This window comes from Fusarium poae, chromosome 1 (assembly GCF_019609905.1).
Source record: "Fusarium poae strain DAOMC 252244 chromosome 1, whole genome shotgun sequence".
NCBI lineage: Eukaryota > Fungi > Ascomycota > Sordariomycetes > Hypocreales > Nectriaceae > Fusarium > Fusarium poae.
In genome coordinates this window covers 9223686-9242021 of record NC_058399.1, presented here as the reverse complement: position 1 = coordinate 9242021, position 18336 = coordinate 9223686, and the positions used below count along the sequence as shown (strand labels likewise).

At 48.1% G+C, this 18336-nt stretch overlaps 5 protein-coding genes across 5 annotated transcripts; 3 read left to right on the top strand and 2 right to left on the bottom strand.

The window, feature by feature from the left end:
- Window positions 1-1424: 1424 nt before the first annotated feature.
- Window positions 1425-4133, top strand: FPOAC1_002999 (uncharacterized protein; the record flags this gene model as incomplete). Its single annotated transcript, XM_044847571.1, has 2 exons — window positions 1425-1905; window positions 1957-4133. 2 exons carry the CDS (start codon window positions 1425-1427, stop codon window positions 4131-4133), a joined length of 2658 nt encoding a protein of 885 aa, XP_044713487.1.
- Window positions 4134-5072: 939 nt separating this feature from the next.
- Window positions 5073-6449, top strand: FPOAC1_002998 (uncharacterized protein; the record flags this gene model as incomplete). The annotated part of the gene is made up of 5 exons (XM_044847570.1): window positions 5073-5133; window positions 5199-5392; window positions 5486-5665; window positions 5723-5827; window positions 5916-6449. The coding sequence occupies 5 exons, from the start codon at window positions 5073-5075 to the stop codon at window positions 6447-6449; spliced, it is 1074 nt and encodes a 357-aa protein (XP_044713486.1).
- A 394-nt stretch (window positions 6450-6843) lies between these two features.
- FPOAC1_002997 (uncharacterized protein) lies at window positions 6844-8878 on the bottom strand (the record flags this gene model as incomplete). The annotated part of the gene is made up of 4 exons (XM_044847569.1): window positions 6844-7593; window positions 7649-7785; window positions 7836-8560; window positions 8694-8878. The coding sequence occupies 4 exons, from the start codon at window positions 8876-8878 to the stop codon at window positions 6844-6846; spliced, it is 1797 nt and encodes a 598-aa protein (XP_044713485.1).
- Window positions 8879-9315: 437 nt separating this feature from the next.
- On the top strand, window positions 9316-10141 carry FPOAC1_002996 (uncharacterized protein; the record flags this gene model as incomplete). Its single annotated transcript, XM_044847568.1, has 3 exons — window positions 9316-9371; window positions 9433-9556; window positions 9608-10141. 3 exons carry the CDS (start codon window positions 9316-9318, stop codon window positions 10139-10141), a joined length of 714 nt encoding a protein of 237 aa, XP_044713484.1.
- Window positions 10142-10379: 238 nt separating this feature from the next.
- On the bottom strand, window positions 10380-15910 carry FPOAC1_002995 (uncharacterized protein; the record flags this gene model as incomplete). The annotated part of the gene is made up of 2 exons (XM_044847567.1): window positions 10380-10386; window positions 10437-15910. The coding sequence occupies 2 exons, from the start codon at window positions 15908-15910 to the stop codon at window positions 10380-10382; spliced, it is 5481 nt and encodes a 1826-aa protein (XP_044713483.1).
- Between the last annotated feature and the right edge of the window lie 2426 nt (window positions 15911-18336).

The window sequence follows — 18336 nt, the reverse complement described above, 5'->3', positions numbered from 1 at the left end:
CTTGAGCTAGCATTGGCTGGTAAATACTCACTGGTGACTCCTTTATATTTCCAAGACATTTCCATCCTCCACCAAGGAAATAGGGTATGGCGTAAAGGTCTGAGAGCTCAGTCGAGTTGAAGCTGAGTTGTACTGAGTTGAGATGCAACCCAGAGGGGGCAGAGTCGAATACCTATCCCAAGTTTTGATACTTTTACAATTACAGGTGTGTCGTGCTTTTTCTAGGAACACCCCCTTTGAGATGCCCCATTGTCGTGGAACACTCCCTACCCACGCTAGGATCATCTTGAACGGCAGCTGCGGCTGTAAGTACCGCATGTACCTGCCCACTAAAGTCAGACACTCACAGCACATCTCGGTACCTACGAAACTGCCTTCCTTCGCTTTCGGGGACCCAGTGTGATCCGAATTCAACCATGCAACGAATCTTGGGAAACCCAGTGGAAACCGCTCCTCATCTCACACTGTAGATTCTCTGGACGCATCTGCAATGGAACATATGCCTATTGGATATGACAAAATGTTAACCATGTGCTCAGCAACGTCTCGCACACACTGTACTTCTCCATCGTCATGATCCATGCTTAGGTACCCAGACTGCCCAGACCAAAAGACTGGTATTGGGACGCCAAGAATACGCCCCCATTTGCAGATTGCACCTGTACCAAAAGACAAGTCTCTTCATCTCATGAACCCATGGACATTAGCTTAGGTGGGTGGTGCCTAGCAATGCTGCTAAGCATCCATCAAAAGACAGGCATGGATGGCATTGACCCTCCACTTCGTCCCTGCCCTGGTCCTCCCCCAGGATTTCCACTTCTGTCTCCACACTTCAAGGACAAGACTCAACCCATTCCCATTTCCTCATTTCTACTAAATCTTGCTCTTTCCCACCCCAGGAATCCTGAATCTTATCTTTTCCCCTCAATTTACCTTTTATCTCTTACCATTATATCTATTCCTTCCCTTTTGGGTTGTTCTTTGTTCAATATCTATATCTATATCTATATATATATATATCATCGTCTTTGTCTTCCCCATCCAAGATATCCCAACTTTATACTACGATTTTACCTAAACCCCACCAATCAGATCATCCACTCACAACTCACCTACACTCACTTAGTCTATCACCTAGTCTAAATTGCTGGCTGTGGTTTAAAGACCTCGGCTATCCCATACCTACCTACCCAGCCAGATACACAACAACGGAATCATTCGAAAACCCTGATTATCACGATTTAATCGTGAGTGATTCAGTTGGCGACAACAGACACGATATCGCAAACTACCTATAATAAATATCCAAGGAATAAAGCAACACCGGCAACCTGCGGCCATCGCTTTTCTCTCGGCAATTCGGCCGCTTTTCTCATACAACTCCATAATAATACGACACAACACATTCACATATAATAATCAAAATGCCCGGAATTCTTCCCATGAAAGTCATCAAGGTGGGCACTAGCTCTCAGAGCCGGATTGCCCAGGCTTGTGATCGATGCAGAAGCAAAAAGATCCGCTGTGACGGAATACGCCCAACATGTTCCCAATGCGCCAACGTCGGCTTTGAATGCCGAACAAGTGATAAACTCAGCCGTCGCGCATTCCCTCGTGGATATACCGAATCTTTGGAAGAACGCGTGCGGCAATTAGAAAGTGAACTTCGGGAGCTCAAGGATTTATTAGACGAAAAGGACGAAAAAATCGACATGCTTTCCAAGATCCACGGCAACCGATCAAGTCTTTCAATGCCTGTTAGCAGCCCTGCTGCCCCAGAGCCCCGGAACGAAGCCCAAGTTACAAAGGAGGATACCTTCCGTGTACAAGCCGCGCCCTTGTTACTCGGGGTTGAGAATTCCGACTCTTACTTTATGGGCGCATCCAGTGGTCGCATGTTTATAGGTAATTTCCCTTCATGGTTTTCCAATCGACCTAGATTAACGACTGCAACAGATGCCTTCAAGCGTAAAATCCAAGAAGCCGGAAAGCCCAGCACCGACTTCAACACGGAAGCGTTCTTGCATGTCCAGGGTTGCAAGCCCATTGGCCACAAGTCCCCTGAGCAGTCCCGCGTAGCTCCTCCTCGCATCTTCTCGGACCGCTGTGTAAATGTTTACTTCCAAGAGTGGGCACCTCTCTTCCCTATCCTCCACAAACCCACGTTCCTTCATGTCTACGAGGAGTTTGTTGCCGACCCAGAAAAGGTCAAGAGCGGCCACAAGCTTGCACAACTCTACCTTGTCTTCAGCATCGCCGGCCTCTCATCAGACAACCCCGATCTCTCCCAACTTGTCACCTGTGAGCAACAATGGCAGGCCGCTCTTGAAACTATTTTGATGGAGAATACAATGAATACCCTACAATGCCTTACTCTTGCTCTTCTCTACTGCACAATGCGTGCCGACTATAAGCGACTTCAACACTACAAGGCCATTGCTGTCAGTCTCTCTCATCGTTTGGGCCTGCACCAGAGCCAGAAGAGATTCTCTTTTGGTGCTCTGACAATCGAGACCCGCAAGAAGGTCTTCTGGACTCTCTATACCCTCGACTGTTTCTCTGCTGCTACTCTTGGTCTTCCCAAGCTTCTTAAAGAGGACGAAATCCAGACTGAATACCCATGCGACACCGACGATGAGTATGTAACTGAGAAAGGCTTTCAACCTACTCTCCCTGGCGAGTACACTCGCTTGTCTAATGCACTGGCCCTGTTTCGTGCGACACGCATTCTTGCCAAGGTACTAGAGAAGAACTACCCCGCCTCAAGCTCCTATGAGATATCTCTTCAACAGATGGCTTCTCTTGAGAGTGAGCTGGATGCTTGGTACCATCAGCTTCCTTCTCATCTGAGACTCAACTTTGTTCAAGACAAACCGTCAACAGATGTGACTGGCAGTCGCTCGCCTCTATTAGCTCTGGCTTATTACTATATCCGCACGCTCATCTATCGTCCTGCCGTTGGCTCCAGTCTGGGTTCCAAGGCGGCTTCCGCCCTGATATCAATCGGATCATCAAGCAAGCACATTGTTCAGATTATTCAGCTCCTTGAAGAGCGTGGCATGACTTTCTCGTTCTGCCTGAACAAGACTGATCTACTGGTGATCTGCGGCATGACGTTGCTCTACCACTCAATTGATCTCAAACAAGACAGTAAGATAATGCGCGATGACGAACGCTTGGTAAATTCCGTGATCCACATCTTGGAGAAGGCGGATGCCTCTGGGTCGTTCGACTTTAAGCATGTGGCCAGTATGCTTGTCACTATTGACGAATCCGCTGGCTCGCCGATGCACACTTCACGTGAGGTGTCTGCGCCAATCTCTAACCGAGGCTCGCCACCAACCGGAGCCGTCTCGAAATCAAAGAAGAGAAACACAGCCTATCCTTTCGGTCAGCTCTCGGCCGCCGCATCCAGTGAGAGCAACCTCATTGACCATCAGGAGAGAATGCGCCGCATGACGATGCCATGTGAAACTGAGTCTCGGCCTGATGTTTACCGTGCTCGGGCTCGTCAGTCTTTTGACAACCTCCATACCGAGGCTCATGTGGCTCGGCGAGGTCATCTTATGTCAACATCTCCCAGAACTGAGCGCGAGGCTTCACCTCTCTCTCGCAACCTTGACTTCATGTCCTTCGCCCACTCCTCACAGTCGCCGCAGCCGCTCTCGCCCCACCAAAGCCGCATGCACTCTCAGTCTGGAGTGACGCCTCAGTCCAACCATATGGTTGTGAACTCTCCTATGGCTGCTGCGAAAATGAATGGAGTTTCGACGACTGAATGGGAGACACTTTTGGGATCAATGGATGGCGGCATGAACAATGTTTACGATGCCATCTACGGTGGACAGGGACTTGTTAATGAGAGTGCGATTGCAGTAAGCAACTGCGGCGATTGGCCTCCCGACAACTGGGACCTTGGTGGCTTCAGTATAACCGAGTTTGGAAACAATCCACAACCTCCTCAGAGCGTCCTGAGCATGAGTGATGAAAGCCTTAGCTCGGGTGAGGAGGTTGGCCCTTCGGAACTTGGATTGAGCGTCGACAGTGTTGACTACCGCAACCACATAGTGGCCCAGCAGCACGGTCACGAGGGTTATGTGATCTCTGACCGAATGGATACGTTTCCTATTTAGTTGTGGCGTTGAAAAAGAATATGATACCTTGGGTTGGTGGTGTTGTTAAAAACTGGGCGTTCAGGCACTTTATTTAATTGATAGCGTTGGCTTTGATTTATGAAAGTTGAAACGACTTTATGATAATTGAGAGACAGCTAGCGCCTCCCAATGGGTCTCTATTATTGGATTAGGATTTTGAATATTTGAGGAATTTTACTTCGATATCTAGGTATCTAGGTCATGGATTCGTCGAGCGTTGTCGATCATTATTGACTCCAATTCTCGCCAGTATAAGAGTGAATACAGCGAGGCTACGGTATCTAGTTGCAAGTTTACTGTATATTACAAGAATGGAACACACATCACAATCATCTCGAATCATTTGATTGACGTGATACCAGTTATCATCCCTTGTCAGATCCACTGCCTCGGCATCATTCAACGCGGACAACAGAGCTAAATTGCGGTACCGCAAGGTTACATTTGCATTTATGTACAAGTTGACAAGATGTGGCCAAGGAAAGCTTGGCTCAAGAACAAAATTTGTAAACGGTATCACAATTGTGCTATTTGCAAACTCAAGAGCCGTAAAATGAGGCTAGTGAAAGTACCTATGTACAATGTGGCCGTGCATATTTGCTTGAAATGACGTCTCCCGTGCTGTACCTACGAACGTACCTACCTAGTCTAGATCTCCTGCTTTCCCTTCTGGCGGTGGATCTGATTAATGGGGAAGGATCCATTAACCATGACACATGACAGAGCAATAGTGTTCATGTCTATGTCTTGCCGTCTCTGGAATCGATGAATACGGGCTACCTTAATCACAAAAGGTGTTTTCGTCGATTCTCTTGGTCACTTCATTACTGGGGACGCTATTGCGGGAGGACAGTTGAAGCAGTTTCTCCAATTCCCCCACCGAAGAACCTTTGTCAATCTTCACGATCAACGACTACAATGGCGACGCAAAGACGAGTTCTTGCTAACAAGGATGCCCAATCAGCGGCTGTCCCTCAAGGTGAGAGAGAGACAAAGCAAGGCTTCTGCAGCACGCAACACCACTAAATGATGTCCGTACCATAGCGCCATGGGCCGTTGCACGTCCATCACTGAGGGATCCTTCCCGTCGACTTCCACAGGCGATTGCTCATCGCGGCGCAAAGGTCAACTGGCCGGAAAACACAATGGCCGCCTTCCGAGGTGCAGTTACAGCCGGGGCGCATGCTATAGAGACAGATGTGCATCTATCTTCTGATGGTATAGCTGTTATATCACATGTAAGCCAAACCCCGACACCCATTGGCCGCTACAAAATGCCAATCTACCCTTACCTTGATCGGCTATACTGGGCTCATCTGATCTATAGATAGGATCCATCGCTGAAGCGTTGCTTCGGGGTAGACGCACGTATTGCAGAATGCTCGTGGGAATATCTCAGCACTCTACGTACAGTAGCCGAGCCCCATGAGCCTATGCCGCGGCTTAAAGACTTCCTTGAATGGTTGGCCGTGCCCGAATTAGAAAAGATCTGGGTTGTTCTGGATATCAAGGTATCATGATCAATACCAGCATGCTCCACGAAACAGAAAGCTGATCAAGTTTTCTAGCTCAATGATAACCCTGCAGACCTAATGGCGGCTATTGCAAAAACATTAGATAGCGTCCAGGGGCCGGTGTCATGGGATCAGCGTATTGTACTTGGATGTTGGAACGTGAGTTGCTTCTCTACTCTTACGTCCACAAGTTGCAACACATTTATCCATGGATATGTTCTGGCTTGCAGCTGACATGATTCAATAGGCTTCCTTCTTGCAGGCCGCACGTAGTCAACTCCCGACCTATCCTCTAGCTCATATCAGCGCCTCTCTCCTGTACTCACATCACTTCCTTAAAATCCCGAACCTCGGGTTCAATCTCAACCAAAATACCCTTGTTGGTCCCTCGGGCAAGCTATTCTTACGAGGGCTCCAACGAACTGACAAGCTTCTCATGACATGGACCGTCAACCAACCTCGTCGTATGGAATGGTGCCTCCGTCAGAATCTAGGTCACCCAAGGCTTCCTAATAGGAATGTACAAGGGCCGCCACTAATCGACGGTGTGATCACTGATGATCCACGTTTGTATCTCGAGGTATGCCAAAAGTTTGAGGATGAGATGGATGGCAAGCTCGTCAGGTCCAACCTGCCATTGGCTCAAAAGGTCAAAAACAAGGCCGAAACCGTCGCCTTTGTGCTAGTCACCCAAGCACTGATGATTGTCTACCATGTTGTGAGGAGAATGCAAGGCAAATTTGATTTTCTTAAAGACCGTCGGACGCTGGATAAGCAGTAGGCAGAGGACGTTATACGCAATCAGCCTGGCGAGATGAACACGGTTAAAGATGACACTATCCAAGCTTCTAAAGGTGTAGTCGCAGGGAACTGGGAATAGAGACAGGATGTGATAAAGTGTCAGACCGTTTAGGCTTGAGCCTCTTTGTCATGGTAATTAGAGCAGCCAGCGCTCATGAATCCTTGTGGTTATTGTCAAAATTATAATAGTTTATTTGTCAAGTAGTAGCCCATGTCTAGAGTTATCACCTCCAGGTGAGGTTTCGTGGAGGATGAAATGCAACCCGCCCCTGCCCTACCTTTTTGCTTTAGCCCGCCGAAAAAAATAAATCAATAAATATACAACCAAAAATCGCTTCTTATCATGCTTCTGTGTCTAACCTGTCTCTGTTTCCTCAAATTTCAACATCAATATCCAGGTCCAGTGACCCAATCACGTCGTCGTCCATCAGAGGTTTGTGGATTGTCGGAATGCCCTTCTCCTTATGCTTCTCTTCTTGCAACTTCACCAGATGGGGTAGTAGTTGAGATTTAGCCGTCGGCTTTGATGTGTTGTTTCCAGGTGTACTGGCCCCACTACCATTGGCTGCTGACTTTTGTTCCACCTTTTCATTAGCATCGTGAACAAACTTGGCCTTGGTCCGTAGTCGCCTCGACATGTCGCCTTGATATGTCTCACCACGCTTAAGAGCTGCCTCAATCTCTTTTGACTTGGCTTTCTCCTTCAACTGGGCCTTCCGTACTGCCTCCGCGTTCAGACGCCGGTTCTCACGATTACGCTCAGCCAGACGGTCTTGTTCGCTTTGTGCCTTGGGTTCGTCCGAATGCTTTGATGACCCCAAGCTCGTCCTAAACGCCAAACGCTGTGAGCCGAGGTTGTCAAGTTCCTCCTGTAACTCTTCGGCTCTGTCGTCGTCACCACGTTGTCTTGCTTCGTCAATCAGTTTGGCAAGACGCTCTCGCTCGGCTGGGTCAAACCGACGTTTCAAATCACTAATTCGAGCCAGCCGGGTTTTGATCTCCTCGGAAGTCCACGAGTGGTTAATCAATCTGTTAATGTCGTCGACTTTATCAGTCAAATAAGCCTTGGTTGGAAGCGTCACGCCCTCGTTATGGCATGTGACCTTGTACCGGTTGAGTTCACTCTGTTGGTCGCGTCAGTATTATGTACTTTTGATAACAGATTCATGTCAAGCATACATCTGTGAACTTTCCACTCGAGGCGGCAATGAAAGGAAATTCTTTGATTGCCTTGCCATGCGCCGCCTTTACGTACTGATCAGTAACCAGCACACCTTGGGGTCCTTGAATGGCATAAGGTCGGCTGGTCGAGAAGCCTGCGAACGACGTCAGTAATATACATAACATCATTCTCGTCGTTTCTTACCTTTGATCACAGCCATGCGGTACTGTTCTATGCCCGTCTCAGGGTGCGGTCCTAGAGCGATGCGAATATAGCATCCGATGATGCCTTGCTCGAACCCAGGGTGGAAGCAGACTTGGGCAAACTCATTTCGTCCCAGTCGAACACGATCATAGTCACGCAGCTCAGCCGGCGGCTGATCGCGTACCTCGTCAACGTCAGGGGTAGGTGAACGTCCGCGGTTATAGTCGTCATCACTGTCTTCGGCTCCGGAATCACCTCGGCGTGATGAGTAATTGTCCTTCCGTTTCTCAAGATCTTCTCGTCGGCGTGCCTTTTCCGCCTTGGCTTGACGCAGCGAATCCATTGCAGTTTCCCTCTTTGTCTCCGTGCGCGGTCGTGAAGCCTTTCGATCGCCATCTTCCAAATCGGCAGTTCCAGCGCTCCGCTTCTTCTTAACTTGCTTGCGCTCTTCATTCTCCATGTTGCTAACCATTTGACGAAGTAGACGGTTCTGGCGCTGGCGCTCGATCTCAGTCATTCGATCAGCAATGATCTGCTCACGCTCAAGTTCTGGTAGGGCCATAATCTCTGCCTTCTCCTTCTGACTCCTGTATCGACCGTCGACTGGATAGTTCTCATCGTCGTCGTCCGCAGCGGCAGCTCGTCCTCTTGATGGCTCAGCGTCAGAATCGGATTCATCCATAGGAGCGGACTCGAGCGAGTTTGGCGTTCCGGGAGCAGAGGACCTGGACAAGAATGAGTCAGCAAAGGACGGGCGAACGGTGGAAAACAGTATGACTGGGAAGCAGGACAAAGGCCGAGCGGTCTATCCAGTACCAAACCCAACCCGCGCACTACCCAACGGAGGAATTGACTTACGCCTCGCCTTCCTCTTCAGAATCATCAGCACCTCCTCGACGCGCCTTGCTTCCTGTTTCCCTCTTAGAGCCACTTCTCTTTACTGGCGGCGGCGACGCTGATCCCCTTCTGCTTCCGTTGTCGGAACCCTCATCGTCTGAGGATCTACCCGCAAGATCGAGAAGGTCATCTTCAACGTCAGACATGACGAACTTTATCGTAGGTCAACGAGGACCTGAAGCGCAATAGTTCAGGGGATAGCAATCGTGTAATGAGACGTAGTCGCGTAATACGCGTGTCTGGATGAAAAAGAAGGGATTTCGGGGATGAAAGGGGTCCAAAAAGATGCGCAAACGTGCCCACGGGGTATTGAAGCGAAGAGAAACACAATTGTTGATGGCAGAGAACAAAAAGCCGTTTGTGCCAAAAGTGAAAGAGCTGAATAGCTTGCTCTTTCTCAACCTGTTCTGAATTCGTAGTTCCTGGGCCAATCTTATTGGTCGAAGGGTATGTCATGCCGTCGCACGTGTGTGGCTGGTGCACGGTACGGAGAAGGCTTTAATCCGGCTGCTGGCTCAGAGTCGTTGTGCTTAATGAGATATTCGACGCCGTCATAAATCGTCCGATTCAAGATCCGCTATTAATGGGCAACGAAGAAACAGTTTCAGGACTTTTTGACAATCACAACCATGGCTTTGTGTAGGGGTTTGATGAGGCCTTTTTGCTCTTTTGGGGCACACTCAACACCAACACTTTGCAGGCCATACATTCGTACTATTGCGTCGACAACAAATGCTCAAACTGTTGTATCAAACGAGTCCTCCAAGACTCCTAAAAATCTTAAACCACTCACACAAGAGCAACGTGACTTTCTCGACTCTGCTGTATGCTTTCCAAGTTTATCTTGCATCAATTGACGGCTAACATGCTGCTAGCTTCGTGTCAACCAGGCTGGCGAGCTTGCTGCCGTTCTCATCTATGCCGCTCAGTCACCCATTCTTGTCCGCTCAAAGCCACACCTCCGCAAGCTCATGGCGCATATGTACGACCAGGAAGACGGTCACTTCAAAACGTTCAACAGTCTTATCCATAAACACCGTATCCGGCCTACTGCCATGTACCCCCTGTGGTCCGTCATGGCTACTGGTCTAGGTTGGTCAACCGCTATGATGGGCTATGAAGCTGCCATGGCTTGCACGGAGGCTGTTGAAACCGAGATTGGTGGTCATTACAACGAACAGATCCGAACTCTTTTGGAGATGGTTACGCAATGGGAGGGTGAAGGTTATGAAGTTGGCGAGGAACTGTCGAACCTTGTCAAAACCCTCCGAGTGATTCGAGACGAGGAACTGGAGCATCTAGATCACGCTGTTGAGCATGATGCACAAAAGGCCGAGCCACATTGGCTCCTTACTGGCGTCATCCGGGCTGGCTGTCGGGGTGCTATCTGGGTCAGTGAAAGAGTGTAGGTTTAAAATTCTTGTATTAAAATTGTAATATAGACGTATGGGCGACTCTGGTTATGGGACGTGTATATATAGGACGAGCGGATAGAAGGAAACCCCGTGTTCTAGAAGATGATCGTGCCCGTTCGATGCTTTCCTTCGATAATAATCAAAACACCTAATCAACTCCATGCAATGCTCAAGTGCACACTTATATGTTAAAAACACCACTCAGAGAATGCAGTGTAAGAGGCAGTTAAGTTTAATTGCTGTGGCTGGTTAGCATCGTTGGCAACACTGGTTGCGGAGATAGACTTACTAGATAGCCAGGGGTGCAACGCCATCTACTTGGTAGCCCCAATTTCCATTCTGCTCCTCAGTGAGGAGCCAGTCGTAAGGGAATTGGACAATGTTTCCCTGTACCATGTTGAGAAGCTCCTCGGCCTGTCCTCGGTTTGGCATGTCGTCTATACTGAAACCGCGTCGACTGTTCTTAGTGGTTGCGCGGCGCCTGCGCTTCACTGAACCGAATTGCCCGGGTGGAGGAGCGTTGGTGTCCCTTGAAGAGGGCTTTTCCAGGGTGGAGAAAGTAGTTCGCCTCTCTCGATCCTTGGTGCCTGCTTGAGGCTCTAGGAACCTCCCATTGTTACCTCCATCAAAAGCTGGGAAGGGGGTGTCTCCAGGTGAATATACAGGAGACGACGCCTCAACGTGATGCTGGGCATCAACAGCACTCTCGGTATCTAGTCCAGTATTAGGTCGTGATGAGAGGGCTTCGCCATCTTTCATTGTCTTCTTCTCGTTGAGACCATCATGGCCCTCATCAGGAATAACAATCTTGATCCTATCCTCTTCATGGTGTCCGCCCAGAGGCATTTTCTCGGTCATCTTTCCCAACGCCTTCTCCGCCTCTGTCTCAGCGGCCTTGGCCATCACCTCTGGCCCTGGCGCGCTGACACCTGCCCCGCCCGCTGTGGAGTTGCGGTGCCTTGAGGAGGGAGGAAACTCGGAGTCTTCACCTCTGGACTGACCTGGTTCCATGCTCTTACGGAACTTATCTCCATATGTTGTATACGCATTATACTCAGCCCAAGTACTGACCTCCGAATCAGGCATGCAACGGAACACCCGGCGATAAAGCTTGGTATTATTTTGGGCAGCACGATTCCAGATCTCATCAAAGAAGTTGGGATTCACCGGATCTATCATGCAGTTTTTGTCGATGTGCGCCAATTGAATATCTGCGGCCATAGGATGGAATACACCATTGACCGGCTTTCCCGTCTCGGGGTCGATGTGCAACGGAGGGCCACCGATATCAGTATCGTCACTAATTGGTAAAGACGGCAGCTGCGCAGGACGAGGGAGGCCAAGTTGATCTGTGGTACGGCGGTTCAAGGCAGGCATGGGTGGGAGACAGTCATTGTGGTTTCCAGGGTCGAGATACCTGTTATCGGGCTGAGGGACATGCGGTTGGGCTTCCGCAGGTGACTGCAGCGTCCCCTTGCCTTCGTTGCTGATGTTGTTGACGAGGACTTCCCTACCATTGATGATAACAGAGTCACGGCCAGCATCGAGGCCGGACTTCTCAGCACTCTTCCAACGATCAGGACCATAGCCAGTCACATCCAACTCATGCTTCACTTTGCTCTCCGGTCCATTTACGGTTATGCCTTCCGTTTCGGCATTGCTACCGTGGCTGCTGTTGCTGTTGCTACTGCTGCTCTCTTCAATTTCAACGGCAGCATCGAGGTCGTGGTTAATGCTGGGAATGCGCGGGGGTTCAGGGCGCTTGGTAGATAGTCTTGAGGGGTCAGAGGGGCCGTTGTCCTCTTCTTCGTAGATCTCTTCCATCTCTTTTTCGAAATCTTGGCGATCAAGCTCTTCCTGGCGTTCTTCCTCCAGGATTTCATCAACATCCAGACCCAAGTGCTCTCGCATTAGTCGGAGACGCAGCGTATGGGCGAAACGGCCAACCTTGTAGGGTTTTCCGGCCATGGTCGAGTTGATCATGTCAGTGTCCCGAACAATCGCGGCACACTCAGAATCGCGACTGCCCAGCATTGATCGCTCATTAATATTGGCAGAGCCGATAAGAGCCACACGATCATCGACAATGATTGTTTTGGCATGAATGTAGAGTTGCTCGGTGACAAGGACATCGTTGCTCATAATTCCCCACTGGCGAAGCGAGTAGAAACTGATGTAATCCTCTGGTTCAATATCAGCGGCTCTAAGTCGGCCAAAGATGGACTGCTCGCCTCTGCAGATACTTGCGTATTGACACATGAGGATCAGACGAACGCTCGTCCCCTCCTGTTCATCGACTGTGTTTTGGAAGCCAGGCATTAGAGGGATAACAATGGCACAACGCCAGTCTTCATCGTTCTCGTGGGCACGGATGATACGTTCAACTAGAGCGTCTCCGATACGGTTCACTATTCGGGTGTTGTAAGCTTCAGTGCTTGTAATGAAGAATTGGTTCTCCATATAGACGAAGTGATCTGACTCCTCAATCATCTTAATATATGCGTTCTGGATACTGTGTTCGGTCTGTTCGATGCCCAGGGACCATGTGGAGGCGGATCGTAAGATCTGGACTTCGCATGTTCCGGTAAGCCCAAGCTCTTTCAGTTCGTCTATGTTCGCATCCGGGGGGGGAAGCAGAAAAGGCAAAGGTCGCGTGGGCTTGCGTCCTCGGCGCAAATAGTTCCAACGCTGAACAAAGTGGCGTGTCAAATCTCTTGCAGGCTGGCCAACGACTTGCATGGCTACATCATGCCAAGGCATTCGAGGTACCTTGGTTCGATCGTACATCTCTTCATATGGCTCATTGAGCCTGAAAAAGTCCTGTACACGAGGATTCGAGTAGTCTTTACCGGGGAACAGTTGGCAGTGCTCTGCATCCTTGGGCGTCTCAGACATCTCAAATCCAGTTGGCTTATCGTCAACGATTGGGTGCTGGGGGCAGTCCCAACGTCCAAAGCAAAGATCAATGCCTCCTACAAAGGCTACATCATGATCCACGATACAGATCTTTTCATGGTGAGCAAAGAAGAATTGGTTCTTTTTGAACTGGTTAGGAGATCTTTGAACGAAGATGTTGGGGTGGAGGTTCAACAAGGAGAACTTGGTGTACTCCGAATCGATTGGAATGGCGGCTTCGACGTTTCGGTAAACAATAACAAAGACCTTGACACCTTCTCTGGCCTTCTTCTGTAGAAGTCGATCCAGGCGCCACTTTTGGCTAATGGCTGCCGGTCTTCGCATGTACAATTCAGGGCTCAGCCACCAATCATGGATATAGATGACATCGCGAGCCATGTTGATAGCTCTGGAGACATTCCACATGTAGTCGCGACCGTCGACGAGCCATTGAGCAAACACGTTAGTCCGCACCGGAGCGAAGCTATCAAAACGCTTTTCCTGATACCAAGGTGTCTGCTTAAGCATCTGATTGATCGAATCCTCAAACTGCTTCATGACGGACTGGTTGCGAGAGAAGAGGCGGATCTTGCGCTCGGACGAACGCAAAGTCATGGTGTGATGCTTATCAGGGGGCGCCTCCACAGTTAAGTCGATTTCGGCCTTCTTCTCATTAGAATCAATTGCCTTGACTTTGCTTCTTTTCGAAGAAATGCTGAACTTGGAGTCGACCAGATACACATCGAAAATGTTCATATTCTCAGGAGATTCAACACACACAATGTAGCTTTGTCTGACGAGAAACCATTTTCGACTGCGTCGAGAAACAACCTTGGCTGGTGTCAGTGCACGGCGAAAGTCAAGGCCCTTTGAGGGTTGAATATGAAGATAACACTCCTTTCCATGATAGCTGCCCTCGGCAGCAAGTCGAACGCCAAGGGCGGAGAGTTCAAGGAAGCGGCAAAGTCGGTTGCTGTCAGCCCTGAACATGAGCCATCTTATCATCTCAGAGAGATACTTCTCCAAAATACGTCGCTGTTTCTCAACATAACGCTGTCTCCTCGTTGCCATGTCCATAACAGGCATACCTGGGCCCTCGGTATTGGACATTTCACCAGGATCGGTGATGCCTGTTGATCTACGTCTTGGACCCATGCCTAAGAAATTACGCGACTTTCTTCGCGGAATGCCATTGAGTGTTTCGGGGTCGCTGAAGACACCATTTCCTGCCGCCTCAGCAGCAGTGCCTTCGCCAGCAGTTTCATCTCCGCGAATACTGGCTTGATCTTCATCGTCGCTCTCCTCGCCCTTCTTCCGGGCACCACGAAGATAAGGAAAGGCCGAGTAGGGAAACTTTGGCTGTTTCGGTCGACCGCCCAAATCCATACGTCCAGGCATGTATTTTTCGTTGTTGATAGCGAACTTGTACCGTAAATGCAGGTTGTAGATATCCCTAAGTGTTCGGCTGATGGTCCAGCTCATTCTGCTAGGTCCACTTCCGTATTCGAGTTCAATGGTAAATAGCCAATGGCGGTCTTTGTCGTCATCCTCCATGGGAGAACTGTCCTTAATGCGAAGCTTGAGCTGTTCAAGTAGAACCGGGATTCTCTTGTTCCCATGTTCGTCCCTCTGGATCATGCTGGCGAGCATAAGTACAGCGGGAGCACCGGCTCGCAGCTCAGCCATTAACTCAGCTGACTTGTAGTAGTCGAAACGGTCTTCCTTCTTCTGCCTCAGTAATTTGAGTGTGTTTTTGACCTGCTTCCATTTTTGAGCGCCAAAGGTGGACGCTCGCTCGGATGTGAAGAAGGGACGTCGGGGGGTCATGGCATCACCGTCAGAAACGCCGCCGCCGCCAAATACAGTGATTCGACGAACATGACCTGATCGCCGCCCAACAGCGCCAGGGCTTTCGACCTCATCGGCCTCCTCTCCAGGAGGCCGCATGGCGGATGTCATCCAGGAGTTCCCCCGGCGGAATGACATTCCTAAGCGATCTCGACCTTCGCCTTCTGAGACGCCATATTCGTGGGCTGCATCAGGCATGCTTGCACGTCGCTTTACCAATTGGTCAAAGGTATCCAGTACATCTGTATCGGCTGCAAATCGCCGTGGAGTCCCTGGGGTCGAAGCGTTTGTTTTCTTCGTGCGACGCATCATCCTCTTCTGCTTCTTCTTTTTCTGCTTCCCGTCCTCGGGGCTACCTTCATCCGCAGTCTCCTCCGCGTCAGCGTCAGCGTCCGTGTCTTCCTCTGTCAAAGTCCCTGGAATACCTCGGTTCGGCCGTGTGGGAGAATTGAGATTCGATTGAATACCTTGACTAGAGGGACCGGCAACGGTCGGTGATTTTGGAGTCGGTAAGCCACTGTTGTTGGTAAGTGCCTTGAGTTTGGACATCAAAGAAGCCCCGCGAGATTTGCCAGGAGTGTCTGGTTCTTCCCACGAGTTACCTCTGGTAAATGTAGGGGGGGTGTCGAGACCGTCAGCTCCAGTAAGCTGTATGCTTGGTCTGGAAAGTCCCTGGGCATGATCTTGTCCTTCAGGATCAGTTACCAGGCCAAAATCCCGATCGTTTACGCCATGGTCTTTGAGCGACTTGGTTGAGGCTGGGGTAGACTTGGGTATAGCCGACGAAGGTGCCGAATATTGGCCATGTTTCAATATGTTTGATGATTGATGTGTTTCTGTGGTAGAATCAAGGGCATCCGGTGAACCTGAGGCTTTGACGTCTATAGGAGGCACGAGGATATCGGGGTTTGCTCTGGACGTGGGGGCAGGTGCGAGTTGAAACTTGGAGCTCGACGGGGAGACCGTTCGAGGAGTGAGGTCCATAGGAGAGACGTTCTCGTCTCGTCGGTATTGTGTCATGACGGTTCGTCGCGATCGAGTCGGTTGACAGTATAGGTACTAAGGTAGTGCAGTGATACTCAGCTAGACTAGTTGAAGACAACAAGCAAACTGAAAGACATTAATATTTGATTGATTGTCGCAGCCAACGCAAACATGCTGAAAAGGAAACCAGAATTAATTTGACTCTGTTGAATATAGGTTTTATCTGCGATTGGTTGTGTTTGACAGAAGCGGGCGGTTGATAAAAGGGGGTTCGTTCTTTCCAAGCGTCGCTCGCACGTACGTAGTAGGTAGTGAGTACCTCCTAGGTTGGTCGCGCTGTGAAAGGTGGTGACGAACTAAACAAGCGGTCGATAAGTTTGTACCTAGAGAGAGGGTGAAGGACAACGGGCCAAGATTATTTTAGAGACGTATGTATCGGTGGTGGTTGCAAAAACAAGTTTACATGGAACGACTTGGTCGTCACGAGACCTGTGAATGACAGTACCTTAGGGGTCAGGGTCGAAGGGGAATTCAGAATCCCTTGCTTTGTAACTATTGTCGAGATGAGATCCCGAAATTTTGGGATAAAGCCAAAGTTACATCCTTGTCACGTCAGTCACGTATTAGACGATCGGACTGGGTTACTTGTTTGTCGAATTTGGGAATGGAGAAAGGACAGGACAGGATCCATCATGCAGGCTCCATGCCATGCCATGCCATGGGCTACCCCGATTAGAAGTGGCGTGGATGGTGGGGTTTGCACTCCAGACGCTACGTTTCTGGGCATACATAGACGCTCCCTGGAAATTCTCGCTAGGTTCCCAGGTAGACTGGCTAGGCTAGGGGCCCTGAAACGAGTTGGTCCAACGCCCGCAGTGCCAACGCCTCCCGCGTATCTCGACCTACGTTTTTATTCGTACTTGTTACGGATAGTCTACCTGTCTTAGTAGCTAGTACTCTTCACAGATGCCTTTCAGTAAGAAGAAGCGGTCGACATTGTTGAAGATGAATAGTACTACTACATAAGGCGATATACCGCGTGACTTTCGATGCTATGGCATCTGATTGTCTCCATTATTTTCCATTGTCGATTATGACCTGTTCTATCATGGGCGGTTTCCTTGTCTGACTGTTCCTATAATACTCTACAGTAAAATGCGATTACTTGTTTATTGCTCACACAGAGTAACCGAAACCTTACATAAGAATCCACAAAATCTTCCTTTAACTAACCTATAAAATCACCTAACTAACCCTTTTAAAGCAGCTTAACCCTTTATAGTAGCATCTTAATTACTACTATAGCCTCTTACTATATATCTTTAAGCTAGGCTATATATAACCTATCTTTTAAGGCCTTTAGGAATTCTTTCTATTAGTAAAATAGATACTTATTACTACTAAAGGCCTTATCTAGGGTTTTAAAAGCTTTTTTTTTAATTTTTAATTAATTAATTAATATCTTATTTTTTTTAGTTTTTTTAATTAAATTAATAAATTTAATTAACTTAATTAAATAATAGCTAAAAAAGGCTATTTTAATTAATTAAATAATATTAAACTTATTAATATTTATTATAGCTTTTACCTCTATATAAATATTATTATTATTTATAGCTATATTAATAGCTAAGTAAATAATATAATTAAAGTAAATTAACCTCTGCCTATAGTAATAATAGTAAGACTTCTATAAGCTCTTATATATAGGCTTTAGTTTATTTATTATTCTATTATTATAGCTAGGGTTAATTAATAATAAAAATTAAGGTAATAAGCTAGGTAAATTAATTAATATAGATACTTAGTCTTTTATATATTTTTATATTAAAGGAAAGATAAATAGGTTATATAGCAGTGCTTTTATATTTATATAAGATTAAGGTTACTCTAAGAGCCCTATTTTTCATAATAAAGCTATATCTATCGATTTTATATTAGACTTCGAGGGATACCTATATCAACTCTACAGTAAATGCTTCATTTTGGCTCAGGAGGAGGGAAATTACATGCGGATGTTGAATTACCTGGACCACAGTGGCGGCGTGTCCGAGCCCACCCCTCGTTGGAGCAAGCCCACATACCAATTTCTTTGTTTGAATTACCTTGCAACTATCAGGGTGGGCTATATTCCCGTGTTAATCGATTACAAAAGGTAACAAAATCATTGTTGAAAAGCTGCCTACGAACTTACCTCAACAAGTAAGTCAGCAGCTTATCAGTTCCCAGATCATATTATGAATCGTTAGTGTATTCTCACCATGTAAACGTTTTGATATGTCTCTTCTAACATTGAATTGGTATCATCCTAATTATTAACGTCACTTCGTAACTCGGGATGGTTTCTTATCCGACACTATATAGGTAGGCAACATCACACTGTAGGATGTCAACAGTAGAGACATCATTAAGTACTTGCCAGTTCCAAGAGTTTTAATTGAGTGAAAAATGGCTGAGTAAAA